The sequence below is a fragment of the Dermacentor albipictus genome, chromosome 1 (assembly GCF_038994185.2).
Source record: "Dermacentor albipictus isolate Rhodes 1998 colony chromosome 1, USDA_Dalb.pri_finalv2, whole genome shotgun sequence".
In the NCBI taxonomy this organism is placed as follows: domain Eukaryota; kingdom Metazoa; phylum Arthropoda; class Arachnida; order Ixodida; family Ixodidae; genus Dermacentor; species Dermacentor albipictus.
In genome coordinates this window covers 423,252,568-423,274,944 of record NC_091821.1, presented here as the reverse complement: position 1 = coordinate 423,274,944, position 22,377 = coordinate 423,252,568, and the positions used below count along the sequence as shown (strand labels likewise).

Sequence of the window (22,377 nt, the reverse complement as noted above, 5' to 3'; positions counted from 1 at the left end):
TTCTCGTTACAGTCGTGCTGGTGACGGGAGCCACGGGCTATGTGGGCTCGCACATCGTGAAGCTGCTGTTAGAGGATGGCGAGCTACGCGTCCGGGCCACGGTGCGCAACCTCGAGCAGGAGGATAAGACCAAGTTCCTGCGTGAGCTGGTGCCTGATGCCAAGCACCCTATCGAGCTGGTGCAGGCAGACCTTCTCAATGAGGACACCTGGAAAGAGTTCAGTACATGTTGCTGCCTCTCCATAGTCTGCTGGGCTGTGCATGCACTTGTCTCTCATGGCGCTCCAAGAGTATAGTCTGACCTCTATATAGCAAATTATCACATATAACAAAGCAAACCTAAAATATTTCTTGCTTCTATCAGCATGCACCAAGATTTAAAGACATGCAAATGCCACATAGCTGGACAGAAGCAAGGTAATGTTGTTTGCCATCGCTTGGAGACGTTCAGATTATTTTTTGCATTCTGCCTAATTACATAATTAATCTTAATCAATTAGTTAACTTCTCAAATAATATAATTGGATGAAAATTGTCAATGAGAAAATTGGAGAGCAACGTAAAAAATCCCTGATACAGCTTTCTGTTGCTCAGTACAGGCTACATAAAGCTGTTTTGGGGGGCATGAAAAAAGCCTGCGATACACACAAAATTGCCACATGACTGGCTGTTCGAGGCATTTTGCACGTGTTCATGGCTTCTTTCATGCTCGGAAAAACACTTTTATGTCGAACATATTCAGCAACAGAAGGCTGTATTGAGTGTTTTTCATGTTGTTATAAAATTTTACTTTACCTTTACCTTTGTTGTGTCCAGCTATATGGCGTTTCCATATGTTTAGATCTTGGTGCATGATAGTTGGGACACCCTGTATAGTATATGCTCACAACAAGTGTGGGATATAGTGAAGGTATTTTAACGAAATACTAATTCATGCATTGACAACAAATGGACTTGGGGTGAATGGGAGAGGGCGTCAGAAATGTTGTGCAAGGGACAAAGGATAAATAATTAGATGGGACAGACGTTTCTGTGTCAGCAGAAGTAGTATTTTGCCCACTGTGGTGTTCCTAATGTGCTGAATACAGCCACAATCATTGCTCATAGAATACCACATTTACCCATGTAAGGCCCACCCTTGTTTAAGGCCCACTTCCCCACTTTGGAGTGGAAAATTTGGTAAAATTTTTCACCAAGCGTCACACACATATTTGTGTGCTGGTTTATTCTTAGATGCACTGGCGCACACACTGAGCAGGTGTGTAATTTCCAAGTCACACAGTATCGTTACTCTTATAATGTCACAGTTTTGAGCAGGTGCAATGGTTACCAGCTTGATATCAAAACTCTCTAAGGAACATTAATAGAACTTATAACTTTGGTTTGATACCGAGTGTAAGTGTCTTGCAGTTAATGACAAAGTTGATGCAGTTAGACTCCTTGTTTTTCCCCTGCACATGTATTGCACATTCTGCTTGTGGCCTGACTGTAGCATGTTCTTCCATGCAGTGCTGTGAAAGACTGCACATATGTAGTGCACGTGGCTGCACCCACACCGCACTCTTCGCTCTCCAAGGACAATGACCTGCTCAAGCTGGCCGTTGATGGTACCAAGGCTGTGCTGCAGGCCTGTGCTGACTCGGGCACTGTCAAGAGGGTTGTTCTCACCAGCTCCATCAGTGCTGTCTTTGGTAGGTAAATCCTGATGGAGTAGTACCGACACATTTTTTTTTTTCGGAATTGTAGAAACCCAATCTCATGCCTTATCACACATAAAAGAATGACTCTTAGCAACTTAGCAGTAAGGCTGGATATGAGAATATTGCTAATGAAAAATAAGCCAGAGTGCTGTGCATCTTTCTTCTGGCTGTGATAGTGTGTCACAGCCCCAGTGATAACAGAAACGGAGGAATCTAACACGACACATATCCACCCGCTGGGTACTGAAACTGAAATTGGTTTGCAGGAACAAGTATTATAGTAAATTATTTAAGGTACCTCGATGCTTTATGATAAGCTGAAAATGTCACGCCAGTTCTTTTTTAAATATCTGCTTTGCACCCAGGTCATGCCCTGCCTCTACCTACACGAATACTGCAGTCGTTATAGCAAGGGAAAGAGCACTAAAGTTTGTGCTGCTTGGAGGATATATAACAAATCTTATTCCACTTGGTTATAAGCCGATCTAGGCATCCAGAGGCACCCAGTTAGATAATATAGGAATTATCAAAGTAACTAATATAGGAATCATCATGGTAACTAGACAATTTATACTATTGTTAGGAGTAGAATTCGGAAAGCTAACGCAGCATTTTGCTGGGATAATTTAAGCAAATATCACTTCACTTTCAGTTCACTTTACTTTTATTTCCTTAAGGACCCCTCACTGGGGGTATTACATAAGGGGTGGGGTTTAGAAATGTTCGTTCTAATCAGTGGCCATATGAGTTCAATGAAGAATATTAGTATTAAGCTTATCAGCGAACGTTGATGAACAGGTGATTTCGGCTATGTGACAGGGCAGGCCGTTCCAGTCGGTTGATGATAGGCAAAAGTAAGATGCAGAGAAGGTTGTAGTATGGCTGTGTGAATGGGTTACTTGCAAGGAATGCCTTGTACTCAGGGAATGGCGAGGGGGTGGGGCCAACATTAATGGTGCATGATGATGCGAGCTGTAATAAAACTTATGAAAGAGGATTAACGAATCAATGCGACGCCAGGATGATAGCATGTGGTGGACTGTGCTTTTAGTAGTGATATGCTGGTGTTGTAAGAATACGAAGAATGAATTAATCTTGCTGCATGATTCTGAATTCTTTCTAGTGCATTGATAAGGTAAGCTTGATGTGGTGACCAGATGGGGGATGCGCATTCAAGTTTCGGACGTATGAGAGTCTTTAATGCTAGTAGTTTAACGCGATGCGGTGCATGGCGCAGATGGCATTTTAGGAATCCCAATGTTTGGTTAACGGAGGCAGTAATGCGCGTTACATGAGCAGACCAGTCTAAGTCGTATGAAAGGTTGACGCTGAGGTATTTAAATGTGACCACTTTTTCTAAGGTAGTATTAGTAAGATTATTTGGCTAGCGTAGCATCACAAGGGGATAGCAGATGTTTCTTCTTTCCTTTCTGTTGTCTATGTGTAATGTTATGCTAGCCGAATCAGTGAGAAAACTAATAGGATGGAAAGAATGTGTGCCTAAACATGAAAAGGATGAAGTGATAGAAGCTTGAAGGTGGCGTCTAGCAAATGTATTAAGAGGAATGTGTAGACCCATCTAACCTTCTCCGCAACAATAAGAGCACTGACACGACCATCTCACAGTTTAAACCATATAGAGGTTCCATTTGAAGTGAGTGCTGTAGTGCTTCACGAATCTCCTGCCATTGAAAGCTCTCGTGGCTGAAATACCTTGTATACTGCTTAATGTTATCAACTTGCATTGCTACAGCCAACCAGAAGATAGGAAAATAGACATGTTTAGCATTTCATGCAGTCTCAATGATGTGTTGGGTATTTTTGCATAAACGCTGACTTAATTTCCACAAATTATTCACACCCCGTGTTTCTGCTGTCAAAAAAGCTATCGCATGCTGCAAAGCGTGTTAATGATCACTGCTTCTAGTGTTGCAGCAGCCCTGTATACACATGTACAGTAAAACACTGCTGCTTGTCTTCTTTCCGTTAGGGCACACTGAGAGAATAGCCTGTACTATATCCGTCATTATTGTAAAGGTGGCACTGGCGCACTCATGTGTTCTTCGCCACATATGTTGCTTTGCATATTTTGCTGTTAGTTATGATGAAATATCACTGTACAAGGATGCACTGACATGCATTATGTTGTGTATTTTTGTGTGCTCTGTCATATTTAAATGCACTGATAGTATAAATCAGTCAAATAAAGCTCGCCATGATTCCTGCCTCTTTGAGTCATGTGGTTGTGTAGTGTAGGTGCACTGGAAGTGCTTGACAAATTAGATGGACAAGGTGGGGTTGGGGCAAAAAGCGGGGGGACGAGCAGCCACATGCTCTCAGTCATTGCAAACTCTTGGGGCGACAGCTGCCACTAATTGTCAGCTACTTCCAACTTCACTCATGCCTTGTGGACAGACATACATGCCTGTTAACTTCTTTGGTTGATTTTGCAGATCAGTCCCAGCCAGGGAGTGCCCTAAGTGAGCGTGAAGGCAAACCTTTCACAGAAGATGACTGGAGCAATGCCGAGTCTGCAACCTTGGATGCCTATGGCAAGGCTAAGACGCTCCAGGAGAAGGCAGCATGGGATTTTGTCAAGGAGCTTCCAGGTAAATTTGTTACCGAGATTTCCGTGCATGGCTTTGTTCAAAATCTAAAGGAGCTAGCAGACAAGGATGAAAGAAAAGAAAAACATGACACTGGCACTGACTCACAACTGAAGATAAGATTTATTTTGAGGAAAATCGCATTTATATACACCGGCCAACACAGACCAACATGTCAACAACTAAGCGACTGTGCATGCACATAGCAGCCATTTTGGTGACTTGTCGAAAACACATGTGAAAAACATCAGTGCATCATTACATGGATAAAACCAGTGCGTCAAAACATAAAAAAAACAAACCCAATAGAAAAGTTTCCTGTCAAACTTAATAACAATCTACTGTGAAACACTTTCTTCCAAATATCTCAATTCTTTTTTACTAAGAGATGGTCTACTGACGCACCTTTCCCCTTCCCTATCAATATGAAAAACTTCCATAATCTCCCTTGTGGTTTGATCTTTATGCCAGAACAAGCAAACCGTTCTTTCTACTAACGGTTGGAACCCACACACTCTACAATGCAAAGGCAAGTGCAAAGCCCCCCGTACGTTTTAATGATGACAAGTGCTCCTTTAATCTACTGTTCACGCAGTGGCTGGTCTGGCCCACATAAACCTTCCCGCATGACAGGGGCAGCCTGTACACAATAGGAGATCTACATATAATGTATCTATTATTTAATTTCTCAGAACATAAACTGCATTCCTTGCCATGTCCCAATAATTTTTTATGCTAATGAGAACAAATTGTACCAAGCTTGTTGGGCGCAGGCATGACCACACGCACCCCATGCTTACTAGCATACCTACTAGCGCTGTTAATTTCCGAAACATGAATCACCACCAACTCGCCTAAGTTTTTCTTCTAGTGCAGCTAGCAGCATTTGCTTTGCTTCAAAGGGTTACAAATCATTTCCAGTGTATTTTCTTTTCACAATAATGTCTAGAACTACAGTAAAACCTCATTGATTCGAATTTCACGGGACCAAAAAAAAAGTCAAAATTAACCGAATGTCAAATTATCTAGGTTATTAAGACAACAAAGAAATGCTTACTATGTCAACATGCTTTTAGTTAATGAGTGATCAATTCCGGTTTCTATATTGCACAAAAGCAGTGCATAAGCTGCAGTTCTCGTCATCTTGTGACTGACTGGCCCTCGCAGCAGCGAACGCCTCACAACTTCCATTGCAATGCGGCCGCGGTGTGCCCCTTCATCTGATGCGCTTTTTACTACTGCATGCACATCCCAATAATTTTTTTGCCAGTGCACTGGTCGCCAATAGATCATCTGTCCATTGTGATGTAGCCAGTGCTCTTCATTCTTGACGGCTTTGCACCGAGTCAAAATGAAACTGTTTGCTGCAACCGCTTCGGATGAAACCACAGCCGCTATCGACGCAATTATGGCCGCCGACTGCTCAGTTGAAGGCACGCGGCCGACACGCATGCTAAGCCAAAACTAAACTGCTGTTTGCCCCAACCGCTCCAGACACAACCGCGGTCACTATCGACGCAATAATGGATGCCGACTACTCAGTTATGAAGGCACGTGGCCGGTGTGCATGCGGAGTCAAACCGAAACTACTATTTGGCGCAACCACTGCGGAAGAAACCGCGGCTACTATCGACGCGGTCGTGGATTGCCGACTACGCCGTTATGAAGGCATGCGGTCAACGCGGTGTTATGTGTGGCAGTAAACACAAGAATAGAGGCTTTAAAGACACAAATAGGCACGAAGTGTCCCGGTGTTGCTGACATTCATGTACAATTTCCGTTGACGACTATGGCGATGCGGACTCCACAGTTATCGCTCTTATGCGTCGCCAATTTGTAGCGCTTCGCGCTCACTGAGCTCCAAGAAATGTCCGACTTAACTAACCGATGTGCAGCTGAATACGTCCGAATTAACGAGATTTTGATTGCATTAAGTAATGCATACGGTTGCCGAGACCAGAGGATGAGTTCAAATGATCTGATTTTCCGAATTAACGAGGTTTCGCTGTATAGCACTAAGTAATAGGTTGTTTAGTATTTTCCTTTTATAAAGTAAAGAGAAAGTGAGGAAATTGTTGCTTGCTGCTCTGTAATTGTATAGCCTGGGCTGCTGACACTTGAACGCGACGCTGAATATATGGACACGGAATAGCATGCTTCTGACCACTGGAGATGCACAGGCGGTGCAACGCCCGGCCCAGACTGTCAGGCTAGCCCTGCCTGTGGCAAACACCCTAACCTTCCAACCTACTTGAATGGTGGCCAGCACATGGGGGTATTCAGGCATCAGAGTAATGTACAGGGGGAAAGAATAGCAGATAGGATAGAGTGGTAGGAGACAACTGGTATGCATTTATTTACGAATGGCAACTATGTCATTATTTCAGCCATAGATCACTTGCAGTGTCACATCATTGAGTGCTTGTTCCACAAGTCCACATGCTGTTGCTGTAATTATTGCACTAATAAAGTGAACACTCTATGCTCTGTTGCTTGCAGTTCAGTGACAAATAACCAAATAATTTTGTTTCCATTTCAGTGTCGCAAATGCTGAGAAAATTGGTTTTATGTTAGTATTGAATACTACATATTCTTGTGTGTAAGAAAAGAGGAAAAAAAAGTGGCAAAGGGTTAAAAGGGCCAATTCATGTCCCTTTGAATATGTTTATTGGTATCTATTGTCAGCTTAGATGAGACAGGTGAATGAGCCATAAGTGAGAGGCCACTACAGTCTGTACGAGAACGGCAAAAGACGATAGAACAAAGTGCACTCAGTTTGAAGCATCACTGAAGTTTGGTTGGCTATAAGTACTCTAAGATAGAGAAATATAGAAGCTTGTTTAGCTCAAAGACTGAATTTTGCAGATAATGGTAAATAACACTGTCATAGCAGGCTCTACTCGGCTAACCAGAGAGACATAGATAGAAATTGGTAAAGTGCATATACGACAGAGTCACATAGCTTTTAATAGGTCAGTGCAAAATACTACAGACGCTGATGATGCAACTGCGTTCTCCCTGTGCAACAATTCCCGATGCAGCACAAAAGTAATCTTTTACCAGGAACAAAGACCACAGGAATAGCTAAGTACTCTTAGCTAAGTTGCCTTAACAGCAGACTCCCTAAGGGGCCATTAGGCATCCATAAATTGTGTGGATAATTGCCTGATGCACTGTAGTTTGAACCATATTTGGTATCTAGTGAATATTGAACTCGCAGATTGGGTAACTGTGAAGAGCTGCTTAATTCAGATGTAAAATCCCATATTCACCCAGCCAATGAGTGAAGGCTGTGTTTCTAACTTAAGAGCCTTGAAGCCTTCAGACTTTCTGTTGGTTAACTGATAACCAACAATAAGGTGCTGTGTCAGAAACCTCCTCAAATTGTGGCCGTAAAAAGGCTACAGTGATGCAGCGTGATACACTGTTTCTTGTGAGTGCACTTAGTAGCCATGACTTGTACATCTGTAAACATACAATTCACATGTACCTTGTGGCATTCACATTGCAGAGGAGAAGAAATTTGAGCTGGTGGTCATTAACCCTGGACTCTGCATTGGACCTCTGCTGCAGAAGACAACCCATGGCGTGCCCACTAGTGTGCTGGTAGGAGTTGAATATTTAATGTTATGGCGGAAGAATGCTAAGCGGTACTAGCTTTAATTTGTTTGGGCTTGGCATTCATTAAAATGGAGAACATAGTGCATGGAGAATCGTCGTTATTTATTTATTTATTTATTTATTTATTTATTTATTTATTTATTTATGCAATACTGTAAATCCCGTCAGGGATCGTAACATAAAGGGCATTCAAAAAGTACATTGACATACAAACATGACAATATCAAACGGTTTAGAAAGGCACATTAATGCATAGAATAAGCTTATACATCAGCAGGAGTAAAAAATGTATAATGAGGTTCAGTATCCAGTATCACAATGGGAATAATGCTTTTGGGCACAGAACCTCTGAAGTAACAGTATATTCCTTCCAGTTACAGAATAGAGCACATGCACATGGCTTATAAGTGGGGTTCTGCGTTATTGGAATAATTTGATGATAACTGCCTATAATAACTGCCGGTAATGCCGGATGATCACTCGCAGGTAAAAAAACAAAGAAAGACAATTCGGATTCATTCGAAAAACTGGATTTTGGTGCCTTCCATTGTGATCTCGTGACCATGTCGTGATGAAACCTGAGCAGTGTGCGAAGCTGAATGTATTTATTGGGGCAAACGCCTTGCTCAATTTGGTCACCATGTTAAGAAAAAAAAATTCAATCAAATTGCTCTCAGTAAGCTGAGTTGACCCATTTGCACGGTGTGCCCTCTGCTTTCCATGCCCCTGCAGGTACTGCTAAGCCAATAAAACGGCACTTCTGCGGCAACCCTTGCACAGACGTTGACAGTATCCTTGACATTGTAGGCGAGAAGTGTTAGGAAGTGATTAACAACTTCCATGAGTGCTACGCTGCTGTTGCAGAAATATGGAGCAGTGAAATGAAGGGAAACAGTTATCACATCTTGCGTTACTACACCAACGTTATTCTGGTACCACGCTCAGATCATGCATGCAAATATGGCACAACAGCCAGCACCATTTGGCACATGTGAGCAGCTGCTTTCTGTCAATTAACACTGAGGCATGGCACTACCTTGCAGACAAGGCAGCTCTCGGTATATCAGGAACATGTTGTTAAAGAAATCGTAGATTCTCTAGTTTTCTGAAGGATGCATGCTCATGACTGCCCTGTTCTTTCACCTACTGTGCTGGATCTACTTTATTTGCTATCTTCGTAGTGCGAATGTTGAAAGAACATTCCCTATGCACCGTTCCGTAAATTGGAAAGAGCTTGCTGCAATGATCAATTCTGTCTTTCATAAACATCCATGTATATATTACAGTAAGTTTAATCGCGATGAACCCTTCTGGCAATCATAAATGCTGACTATAAATAAAAATTTTCCTGCGGTTATTTGTGATAGCTTTGTTTTGTGGCATCTGGGGAGCTAAAAGGCAAATAAAGTTAAAAAAAAGCATCTTAAAGCTCTAAATTTTATTGTGCGATAAAGGAAAGTTTCAACTAACTACAATTTCAATAAACTCCAGCAAACATCCTCCCCCAGTTTTGCCCCAAAATAAACTGCGAAAATGCAGTACTCTGCTTGCAAGTCATTAGGGCATGTCCATTTGCCAAGCCATGGTACATTGACACATTCTTCTGACTTGTGTTTTAAGGCAGTACTAAGTTAAGTTTGACGGTGGTTCAAGGGACACAAAACAGAAAGATAAATTGAGCTGTGTTGGTAAACTATGCTTCTACAACACCAAAAAGGTCACCCTCACCATGAGAGGAAAAGATGCAAAACCGAAAAATGAGAGGTGAAGTCAGCGTGATGGTTTCTGCACCAGCTTGCCGTGACTTTGATGATGTCTGCTTGGGCTTTCTTAGTTCTTTATTGGTAAAGATGAACTACATCTTTACTGGTAAAAAAGGACTACATGTTGATGGACTACGTATTGGTAAAGATAGACTGCTAAAATATTGCTAAAGACGAACCACCTTGTACTTTAAAGGACCCAGAGGCTGAACTTGGCAAGTTTCGAGAACTTTTACCTTGCCACAATGTCCTAAATAAGAAAATGAAAGAAAATGCTTTGAAATTTCTGACTTCACACTGATGCACTGGCACTGCCATCCTGGCACAAACTCAAAGAAGAATAAGAGTTTAGCCTTCGCATTCATTTTCTGTTATAGTAATCAACCTCTTACTGCGAAATGATCTAAAATAGAGCTTTGAAGCGATATTGCATCAGTCTAAGCTGATTTGGTGTTTCTCTTTAGAGTCCCTTTAAAGTTAGGTGAGGAAAGTGTCTCACCTGCTGATCCTGTCATAGGTGTAGCCAATACTGATGCTGTATGGGTTGCAAGGCAGTCGGGTACCAGAAAGAATGTGCATGTAATTGCAGTGGCAGTGTGCTCTCTTAGAATTGAATATTGGAATCCAGGTATGGATTCCAATATTCAATTCAATTTCCGACAGCTTCTAAGGGATGTGTATGTTTCTGTGTGTGGGTGCAGCTGATCAAGCGCTTCATGGACCGGTCCATACCACTGGTGCCTCCGGCATCGCTCAGTGTGGTGGATGTTCGTGATGTGGCACGGGCACACATACATGCACTCACTGTGCCAGGAGCAGCACAGAACCGCCACATTGTCACCAACCAGTGCATATCTGTCAAGGACATGGCCACAGCGCTTGCGAAGGAGTTCAAGCCACATGGTGAGATGCGCAACACGTCATTCCATCACTTTTCTTTATGCTTGCTGATGCTTTTGAGCTGTCGGTGACAACGTACAGGGAACATTATTGATTTTCTGTATTCTGTTAAGAAGACTGCCAAGCTTTCTTTGAAGCTTTTGTGGCATGGACTTATGGTCTTAGTGACTGGCCCATGGAAGGGAGCTTTGTTTAGAGAGCTCAGCCATGTCCAATACATTTCCACCTTTTAAAAAGATGGTATTCATCTTGTAGGTGGCCATGTGGGGTGACTGTTGACAGGAACTATTGCACATGCCAGAGAAGTGGCCTGTCATGCCACTGTCCAGGCCAATCACACTCATTCCAGCATGTTGCTCAGGTTGCAAGGAAAGGATTTTCAGGGTCTCTTTAATGATGCATCAGTTCCCTGCTGCGTAGAGATAGCACCTGGCAACCAACATGCACACCGCATTATGTCCAGCCTGAATAAGGAATCTGCTGATGCAGAACAGGCTGTTAATGTGACAGTGTGACCCAAAAGGTTTCACAGACAACATTGTGCATTGCAGGCTACAGCATTTCAACTGCTGGAGCACCATACTTCCTGATGTGGCTCAACAGCCTGGTGGACAAGAACTCCAAGCTGCTCATGTCCAAGCTGAACAAGCCAAGCACATATGACAATGCCCGCATGCGTGAGGTGCTCGAGATTGAGCCCCGCGATGTGCAGCAGTCAATCCTGGACACTGCCTACAGCATGATCCAGCTGGGCGTCGTCAAGAAGTCCAAGAAGATGAAGAAGCAGGAGCTTTCAACTGAGGGTCAGTGGCTTTTGTATGTACTGTCGCTGGTGTTTGACAACAGCGCGCACCCCTTTCTCAAGGCAGGTGTCGGCTGAATGAAGTACAAGATTTTCTGTACGGGACTTGCTGAAGCAACCGGAGTTTCTAGAGGCTGAAAATGTACAATGCAGTCCACTTCTAAAGGGAACACCACAACACGTAGCTCTCACTTCGTTGGTGCTCTAGCTGCAAGTTCTGGTCAAGGCTATGTAGGTGACACACCCAGGTGTGTAGAAAGGTGCCAGTGCCGCGAAGGGAAACGTTTGCATGTGCTCTACACGCATGTGCTCTACACTCATGTACCCTACTGTACAAAATTAACTGCTTCATATTTGCAATGACAGCGTTAGTGCTAAAGGGATGTGCGCCTCAGAAACCTATCATGTTTTCTATTAGTAAAGGTGGAATGATAAAACATTCCCCAGACAATGCCCTATCATATAATGTAGTTTCTTTGTTTTGAAGCAGGTTAAAGAGGTTGTTCATGGGCACCATATACATAATCACTGCACTTAGCACTGTTTTGACAAGTTACGTGATAAGCTCAGCAGAATTCAATGAACTTGGCTTAGTTTCCGCAGATGAGTTGAACTTTAACATCATCATACTTCCAACATGACTTTCTGTTCACTCTAACAAGGGTGTATCGTGTGTGGCTCACATAAAAAGGTCTTCTACTGTCTTAGACAGTAGAATTCAAATGCTGCCAAACAAAGCCAGCTGCGGAACTGTGGAACAACAGACTTGCTTTGCAAGCTTCTTCTAAACTTTATGCATGTGTGCCCTATATACAGAGGCACCTCAATATTATTAACATGGATATAACTTGAGAAGAAACTGCGTAGGAGGGAGAGATAACGGTGCTGACCAACAAGCAAATGTTCTTGGAGCGCAGCTCTTGGGCACTTGTTCTGCGGTGAGCGTCGGCGCTGTCCCTCACAACCGAGCGAATGAGCACAGTGAAAGATGAAAACAAACATGGATCGCAGCGAGGGATGAAAGACGCGAGGTGGAAAGTGAAGGAGGAGGGTATGGCAAAAGGCTGAGAGGAAAAGCACAGTGTGATGGTGGTGGCTACAAAAGAGTGCCAGAATAGCATGCGTCATCTGGAAGGTCTGTCGGTAAAGGCTGCTGTGAATCGCACCCACGCATCACCCACGCGCTGGCTCTTATGATCTCCAGATTAGCGAGGTAATGTCACCACACTTCGCTTAATTTGCAGTGTGCCGCACGAGAGAGATTGTTCGTGCCAGCCAATACATCGCGAAATGGAAACACATAGAGTTGCGCTCAAATTTCGCATTAGGCAGTATCTATTCGTTGCATAATTTTTTTCTTCTTTCAAGCAGCATAAATATATAGCACAGCACTTTGCAAGACAAACTAAAAAGGCAGAAATAATATGGAACAAATTCTGCAGGAGTGAATATCTCCTGCAGAAGGAGTGAAATGGAAGGATAGATTACACATGTATCGCCACTCTTTTGGATGTGGAAAGTTTCAGATATCAGTTGTGCACACTTATCTTCGTATTTTGACACTATGGTGTAACCTTTAAAGAGTGGCTCAGAGCTATATTCAGCGCAGTGCAGTGGCCGCAGTGGGTGGCTGTCTCTTGCTTGCTTACTGACCTGAATTGAGTGTACAAGCACGCAGTCATTCACATATAGGTATAATTAATTTTTGGCTATGACGAAGTAAACCTAAAACATTTCTTGCCAACAACAGCGTGTAGCAAATATATGCTTATAACAAATATCAAATATAAAGAAGGTATTTTGGTTTGGATGCAACTGATTATAAGAAGGTTTGACCATTATTTCAGACTGTTTACTTTTTAGGATAAAGCAGAAAAGTATACTAAACATTCATCTGAAAGGTAGTTTTTAAGTGCAATTTAATACTGCTATAGAGTCTTTAATCTATGGCACTACGTAAGCACTTGTAGTGTCTAACGTGGGTGCGTGCATGTGTATCCACGAGTTATGGTAATGTGACAAACAAGGATAGAAGAAATGAAAATAATTATCCTTTCTTCTGTCCTTGTTTGTCGCACTACTAAAACTCGTGGATCCACATCAACAACCCCAGATTTCAACCTTGCTGAGCTAGAAGTACTGGGGATGCATGAGTGAGACAAAGTGCTAGGTATTGTGCTATAACAAGAAAATTCCCGAGATGGTCTCATGCACTGTGCCGTTTTCACTCTGGCCACATATTTTTTATGTTTCCAATGTCCAGGGTTTCGATAGTACACTGCTGGAAATAAAAATGATTGACTAGCTTGAAAGGATTGGTGCTACGACCTGTTTACTTTGGCTTTATATTGAAGCATTAGGCATATAAGTATGGGATGAGAATGGGTGTCAGTATCAGTAACTCATTCGTGTACATTCATATTGAAACATACCACATGAGGCGTATGGGGACTTCCTGTTTATGAAAGAATTGTATAGTGCATCTAAAGATTTAAAAGTGACAAAGAGAAAAATACAAAGTTTGAGAAGATACTAACATTTTAAGTGTATGCTCTTAAGGCCAACTACATGTATGCTTGCCAGCGCACCAGAGCCTGATATCTGTCTAGGGCAGACATCTGTGTTCACGCTGCACTTCAACGTGTCCCAGTGAACCATTTATGTGCCATAGATGTTTATAACATCATGTTTTAGACGTTGCACTCTTCCCATAGATATCTATATTTCCCCAAACAAGATTACAAGTACGTAATATGGATAATCGAAGTCCCTTGCAGATTACGTTGGTGTGACATTGAAAGGGTATCACAGCTGGACATAAGTGACCTCTAATAGATATTCATTTTAGGAATGCAGGAGGTCCATAGAACACGCCATGGATCTTTCCTGTTCATGCTATGACCTGCATACCTGCAAGTGTCGCAGCAGATGTACTATTGAATACAAATGATATGCGAACAGCAGGGCATATGGCCAAAGCATTATGAAAGCAGGGTGCAGCGTCAGCCAGCTATCATTGTGCACACGCATGCGCATATGGTTTCGACACAGAGTGCGATGCTGCTTGTACTGGTGCGGTTTCGTTACCTGTATTTTCTTTGAAGCTTTTACTCTGACCTGCCACTGCAGTGCAGACACTGGCAGCTTTGATGGTGGAAACAAAAGCAAAGCAACACACGTTAGGAAACTGGGCGCAAGCCAGCTATATCATGCTACAGATGTGATGGTGGTGCTAGCCACCATAACAGTGTACTTCCAGGTATCGATGGAGTCATTGCAGTAGCCATAGATTTGCTTAATTTCTGTGTTCTGTGAGAATACAGAGCTCCAGGATGTGACAGAATGACACTGCAATAACCTGCATATTGTGGTCCAATACCATACATCCAGATTTGGAACACGCTTTATTGTCTCTTTAAATGCCTTGAAATTTTTTATGTGGGCTAGCCGCATGGAAATGTGGCATGTGATCCGACTCATAAGCAACCCTGGGTTGGTTGTGTGTGGGGACTTTGCAATGACTATGTACGCTTTGAAATTTAAAGTTCCACTAGTGCTGATACAAGCTTATCTATGTCCTGGAACGTCCTGTCTTTCTCCTAAATGCATATTTGGTGGCTTCATAACACGTGACCTTTTAAGAAGCCTTTGATCATTTTAGTGGTCACCTTGGCCTTAATAGTGGCATTGATAAGATTTTTTTTTCCCTGTTCACTTTCTTTACTGTTACAGGAGAGGGCCATGTGAATGGCGACTTGAATGGTGAAAAGGCAGATGATGAAAAGGACGAGAAGAAAGAGGGAGACGATGAAGAAAAAGCTACTGATGAGAAGAAGGAGTCTGCCACCGAGGACACCAAGAAGGTTGAAGAGGTCACCAAGAAGGTCGACGAGGTCATTGCTGAGCCCCCACAGAACAAAGAACTTGAGCCAGAAGACAAGGTTGAGAAGGCAAATGGCGATGTTGCGGAACCACCACCACAGCCTGTAGAGGTGACTGCAAACTGAGTTAGGCAGATGCAACAACACACACACACACATACACATAACACATACACTCCTCTTTTTTTTTTGGTGCCCCTACCTTTAATGTGGGTAGGCAAGGCGATTGTTTTATTCTATGCTGTAGGTTCTTGGCAGGTCACTGAATTGAACACGTCAGGAGAGAAAGGTTTTATGTTCACCGGTATAGCAGTGTGATTGCAGCCTTTATGGGCTACCGAAATTGGCGGCTGAAACACATAACCTACAGGACATGCGAAAAATCATGCAAGTGCTTATCATTAAAAAAAAACATACTATATAGAAGTAAACTATGCAGTGCGCACGATTGACAGTTCCTTGACGGTAACATGCACAAACAAGCCCTGTCTGGAATTTGCGGCCTTCCATAATGTCAACGTTCTTGATACTGGTTGAGCAAGTCGCGTGTGCATAATGCCTAAGGTGAATCAGCATCTCTCATGAAGCGCTTCTTTCGGTGTCCTTTCTAAGAACGGGGTTTGGGAACGCTCTTGTGTTGTCATCTGCGGGTGACATTTTTGTGGAGTCTCTGTGTGCCGCCTGGAAGATCTATTCCAAGAGAACCAAGGGGCTGCATTAGCACTTGTCAACACTGGATGCTTTGGCGCCAGATAGAATCACCAGCATTACTTAAGTGAACAACAGCACCACTGTAGAAACCTGCCATGACTTGCCTCTGCCAGTCTATTTGTAGCTTTGTTGCTTCCATGATATGCTTACAGGGCAAAAAAATTTCCCTTCTGCTTTGCTGAGAAGATATAGGAGAAATATGCAGAAATGAACACGGATGAGACTGCATTAGACAAAAAAGGCAGGAAAAGTATTTTTGATCACAATATATTTTAAAGACGTTTAGCTGCAAGCCAAAACTTTTTCTAAACAGTCGATTCAGAAATAAAGAAGTGGATATCTTGTAGGGAGGACAAAAAATGTGAGCCTACAAGCCTGGCATTCAAGTTCACCATGAATTGCACCACAAAAACATAGGTGCATTGCACCCTGCCATCTAAGCACTTTCATTTAGAGTGCAGACTCCATGAAAATGATACTTCCAAGACGAACAACTAGAGGGTGTTTCATGTCTTCCTCGGCTCTTGTAAGATCGACAAGAATGGAAGGCAGTCTGAGATGAGAGACGCAGACACTATGCGCCAATGTTTACAATGTCAATTTTGTTTAGCTCTTCCTTTACGAGGGCTCATTGCAGCTCTCCGGTGTATATGCGAGAGTGTTTTTCGTTTTAAGCTGTTCTCGCATTATTGGTCTAGCACTACCGCAATGCGTTGATGACAGTGTTGTTTGTCACCATCGCCTGTATTTTTGCATTTTATGTTCATGTACCTCTTTCTAGCCTGCACTTGGAGCAAAAGTGTATACATATATTTTATGCAGTTTTAGCCTTTTGAGTCTGTTTTTTTTTTATCCAGGAGTTTGACAGCTGTGCTGAAGACTCTTGTCATTGTCTTGTGGCTAATTCCATCTTGTTACCAACTGTAGGAGCACTCTAAATACTATACAAAAGAGTTGCATATAACAAGCTTTCATTTATTTTATGTCATCACAATTTATTTTATCAATTCCAGATACAAAAGATATGTTAGAAAGGCATGGTTTGCTCGCAACACACGGCAAAGACAAACAAACAGGCTGTGTAACTGTATGCTGGGGAAGTGTTTGTTTCTCAAGCCATCGAACTTGTGAGGTATATTTGCCTGATGCTCATCACTATGCTGTCAGAAAAGTGTTGTCCATGATCACGTCCTTTTAAAGAGTGATGTGTCGGATTCACTATTTTGCTATATTAAATTCCGTGCAGCACTTCCAGTGGCATCTTCTGCCCCCAGCTGCATGTTTCGAGCTGGCCATTATTATTGTTATTATTTCATAGTAACTTCTACCTTCCTTTTACAACCTATGACTTCATCGGTGGAGTGCTGGGTGTGCTTATAATTGCAGCTGTTAAGGAACAGCAAAAACGGAAATTGCATGAGAAAATTTTGCATACTCGGTTTGTTTCACATTGTGAAGGCTTCTATGCCTATATACGCCACGCTGTCTCCTTTCTCTCAGCTGTGTACCATGGCCTTTCCGAGATGTGGGGTTAGCAGCTGCTGCGACTTCAGTGACAAAGTTCAAGTTGGTTGTTGCTGTATAGCGAGCAGTGACAGCTCTGTTGTGCGTGTGACATGCTTTTTCTCTTGGTGCGACGTGCTCGTTCGGCATGCATTTCCATTTCTTTTTTTCTATGTATGCAGCTGTGTAAATAAGTTTTAACGCTGTGTCATTGCCAGAGTTTGTCAGCCGCAGACCCTGGTGCGCCCTCTGCCCTTTCCCTGCTGAAAGAAAAGCTTCTCGAGAACCTTTGCATAGATTATGGTGCTGCGCTGCATCTCGTCTCCCCACTTTACAAAACTTTCTGCAACCCTGTGTAAACATTGCTCCTGTCACTGTAATGAGTAACACTCAACGTGTGGACACACTGGCTCGCGAGTACAGACACACAGAACTACCCACACACACGCATCTCTGTCAGTGGATTGATGTCGAGATACAATTGTGCAATGCTGGAAATGGTAACCCGTCGGCGTCATGCTGTCCCTTCAGAAACGCTGAAGCGTTGCACACCAGTCCCCCTCATTCCTTGTCACACCTCACTCAAGCGATGCTTTATTCTCAGTACGAGAGCTCTCCTAACATTGTCATTATTTTTTTTTCTGCTTCAAACTGTTCGTTCGTTTTGAAAGCTAGGTTTTGAATGGTCGGTGGTGCAGGAATAATGTCAGGCCTTGAGCTTGGAAGTGTTGGAGGCTTAGGCAACAGTCCTTGTCTGAGACACTTTAAGTGTTGCATTTTACCTTTTTCTTCTTTAGGAACCAAAGATAACCCCAAGATGACAGTCATTCTGAGAACTTAATAAATGTAGGCGCACAGTGTAAGCAAGGTTTTAGTGACAAGGAAATTTTTCAAGGCATTTTTTACTGTTCTCTTAACAACTGTATCTGGAAGAAATACAGGATTCAAATAATAAAACTATTCAATACTAAAGATAATTGTGTTTTGCAAAACTGCTATGACAGTGTGTCATATTAAGACTTTACACAAGCATTTGTACCATGCCATGGCCAAAGTGGCCATGCCACCTAAGTGACAGCTTGTTTTTTATACACATAATGGTTTGAGCAGTTTCAGAAGCCTGAATATTTCGGACTGTGCTCAATTTTTACATACATCAGTAAGTAGAAGTTTTGAGATGGGTGGCTGTATTGACAGCTGAACATTTACATACAGCAGTTACCAAACGCATGCTATATGGTTGCAACTGCTAGGCGAATGACTAACCATATGGTATGCATCTTTTAAAATCGTATACCTTATCTTATACACAGGTGTAGGAACATTACAGCCAGCTTTGATATCAAAGTTTTTCACTTCATTTTACTTCACAAGCTTACTTTTGATATGTGCCTCATAACGGCACACAATTTTTTTTACACAATTAGAAGAATCGTAGTGAATGGAAGTACAGAGGGAAGGTAACTGAGGTGTGTGATATTTCTGCAGCTTCTAATTAGCATGTTCATAACCAAGGGGCCAAAATGCGAAGTGTTTTGTGTTTGGTGCATGCCACTGACTGAAATGAACCGTTGATTCACCGTGGACTCATTACATATCCATCACTCAAACTTGTACTCTCCAAAAGTTGCACATAAAGATTGATGAAGTCAGCATGTTCATAGAAAAAATAGTTATGAAAAATGCAACCTATTTGTTTCAATTTGGCGTACAAGGTCCCACAGTAAAGAAACATTGTCAGTGCTTGTCTGGCATATGAGAAGGATACCACCGCAACAATGAGTTGGAGCATCAGCAGTGCATAGACTGTGTTGACGCAGTGATGCTGTAGTCTGCATGGAGTTTTATGTAAAACAGAGTTAGTTGCAAAATGAAGTCTTCATCTAAGTGCTCCTCTTAGGTCCCCATTTTCTGGCAGTTTCATTTTTTTTCCTTGTAACATTGTGATGTTTTTTGCAAGAGCTGGGAAAGTAAGCAATTTTCAATCACATTTGCACACTTACGTGGATAGCGTGTGCTTTGGCTGAAACATTCTACATACTCGCCCAAACCCACTCCGACCTTTGTGCATCGTATGGCACTACACTTCCCGTCATGGTCAGCCTGTCGTTCATCAAAGTCTTATCTTCTTTTCGGCCAAAGCCAAAAAAGCAAGTATCTTCAGCCATGCAAAGTGCCGGCACATTTCTGGCTCAATCTAACATGAGGACTAAAATAATTTAAATCACTACCAACAAATTACTGCCGTATTACATAATTGCCAATGGTGGTGCTATGCTGAGGACTGCACGTGCGAGATTCTTGAACCGGCGGAGGAAGGAACGGAACTGGGGTACTCTCGTCCTTTTTCACTGCTCCTGGTAAGAGGTGGCACATATGGTCACCTCTGGTCATTAGTCCTAGCTTTCTATACACTTCGTGACAGCGTGCAGACCAACAACACTCAGAGCCATTTTTTCGAAACTCTTTTTAGATGGCCACACTGCCTCTTTTATTTTTCTTGTAAGATTTACTTGATTACCAAGCACTAGTCAGTAGATGAAAAAAAGTTTATGGCAGAAGTAAGCAAGCAACAAGAAGTCCTTCAATGTTTATATTTATGTGTAAAGCCCCGATTTGTTTTATGCAGACTTCTCTACCACGCTGCTGCATACATCGCATTCAGTTCACAACCTTCTCTTCCCCCACTTCATACAGAAGTCCACCTTCCCAAAGCTGCCAAGTGTTGATATGCCTTTGTGAACAGAGCAACACAACTAAACTTTCAGCGAGTGATCAATAGAACAGCAGACAGACAAGAAACGCTAGCTGCTCTCACTCGGCAAACCTCGTGTATGTGTACAGAGGGTGCAGGTTATCGTTAGCTGTGTGACATGTGCTTTTCCTTACCACCTTGGAGCTCTTCCTTGTCTTTTCCTCCACCAAATTTCCAGTGCCCCCACCTATGGGACTACAAACTCCCATACTGCTTGAAGAAGGGCAAGGTAATATTGATAAGAGGAAACATGTCATGCTATTTGTTTCATTTAGCTGTTTAGAAGAACACTGACACCTTGCTCTTACAGTCTTCTCACTCTTTGATCTCCGTTTTTATTTCTTCAACTGCTTTCTTTTGCACCGCAATCTGTGTGCTCAGCTTTGTAAACTCCATAGAAAAAAAAAAACACTACTTCTACCAGTAGATGTATACACAGTCTCCTCTCGTGTATTTGTATGCTTGTTAATAAACGAGGAAAAGAAAACAAATATTGAAAGTTGTTTGTGTCTGACTTTGCACCTTGCATATTTTGGTAAAAGCCCTTGAATGCAGTTAGCCCTATCCGATTTATTTTTACGCTGTGCTAAAGGCAAACAGTGAATAAATCTGTAGATTATTATAATATACTGTTATCCGGCATCCTGGTACACGGAAGCTTTGGTAGGGCCGAGGGGGGAGGGGTGCACATGCTTTGCGTGTGACCACACCCCTCTCCTGGCTAGGCCCCTGCCACACTCGCCTTTCAATGAATATACCTGCACACTAGGGTGTCAGGAATGAGCAGGTGGATGATGCAGCAAAAACAGCCTTGAATTATGCCTCTGAATGACTAATTACGTTCTTGTGAACAGACACAAATGCCCTGCTTCGTTGCGTTATGTGCAACTGTATGTTCACGAACTGACCAACCAGAAGATGCCACAGGCATAAGTGGGACCCAGAAATAAAGTTCGGTGCATATGTGGTGTAGGTGAAGAAAGCTTTGCCTTAAAATCATGTAACTGATGGAATAATAAGATCAGACAGGCAACTGAGGAGCAGTGCAATGCGTCCAGCGAATGCACATTCACAACAGGCACAGGTGACACAGGACAAAATGAGTGCAGTGAGAATTAATATTTATCAACAAAAATAGGTAATTGCTGGGTAAATACCAGACAGTTGGCGACAAAGTAGAATGGATTTAATTTATAAAGGTAAGGGGGAGAAAGATAGAATTCACTCGTATAGACCGTTGACCGTTAAATTGGTAATATACGGGCTAGCAATGCAGGCAATCAAATTAAAGCTGTAAGCATAGGCAGGGAATACTACGTAATGGCATTTTGGGAGAACTTCAGAATGGCTTCAGAATAGGTAGGTGCTTGGATGATAACTTGTTTGTTCTTACTCAGTGTATTGAAATATCAAAAGTAGAAAACAGACCGTTGTATGTGGCCTTTTTAGACATTACAGGAGCCTCTGACAACGTAGACCACAACATATTGTGGGATATTCTGGAAGGGGGAGGCTTAGGTGACGTTTGTCTACAGCTTTTGAGAGAGACTTACCTAGAAAATACCATTTGTGTTGAATGGGAAGGGATGAGGAGTGAGGAGAAAGTTGATATCAACAAGGGACTGAGGCAGGGGTGCCCTTTATCCCCACTGCTGTTTATGATGTACATGGTGGGGATGGAGACGGCGCTAGAAGGAAGTAATATAGGGTTTAGCCTTTCAGACAAACAGGCGGGTACAGCAGTAGAGCAGCAGTTCCACGTTTATTTTATGCGGGCGACATTGTGTTGCTAGCTAACAAGCAAAGTGATTTGCAATATCTGTGGATAGAAAGGCGAGAATTTAGGTTTTAAATTTAGTGTTAGATAATCGGGCGTTATGGTATTCAATGAAAACAGTGAACAGACAGTGACAATACAGGGCCAGGAAATACCTCGGGTAACGGAATATAAATGCCTTGGTATATGGATAAACGAAGGCAATAGATATATGGAAACACAGGAAAAAACAATAACAGTGAAGGGGGAGAGAAATTCAGCCATAATGAAGCGCTGCACAGAGTGCTATGGGGATACAATATGTACAAAGTGCTCCAGGGTACGTGGAAAGTTGTAATGATTCCAGGACTTACTTTTG

At 42.5% G+C, this 22,377-nt stretch overlaps 1 protein-coding gene across 4 annotated transcripts in view; it reads left to right on the top strand.

The window, feature by feature from the left end:
- The window catches only part of LOC135896994 (uncharacterized), a 171,480-nt gene extending 150,747 nt beyond the window's left edge, over positions 1–20,733 (top strand). For all 4 annotated transcript variants that reach the window (XM_065425557.2, XM_065425575.2, XM_065425563.2 and 1 more), the window contains exons 2-8: positions 13–217; positions 1,510–1,691; positions 4,154–4,309; positions 7,818–7,912; positions 10,392–10,593; positions 11,142–11,393; positions 15,125–20,733. In XM_065425557.2, the coding sequence (XP_065281629.1) occupies positions 13–217; positions 1,510–1,691; positions 4,154–4,309; positions 7,818–7,912; positions 10,392–10,593; positions 11,142–11,393; positions 15,125–15,399 (1,367 nt within the window). In that variant the 3' untranslated portion in view covers positions 15,400–20,733. The remainder of the gene's footprint in view (positions 1–12; positions 218–1,509; positions 1,692–4,153; positions 4,310–7,817; positions 7,913–10,391; positions 10,594–11,141; positions 11,394–15,124) is intronic.
- The last annotated feature ends 1,644 nt before the right edge of the window (positions 20,734–22,377 follow it).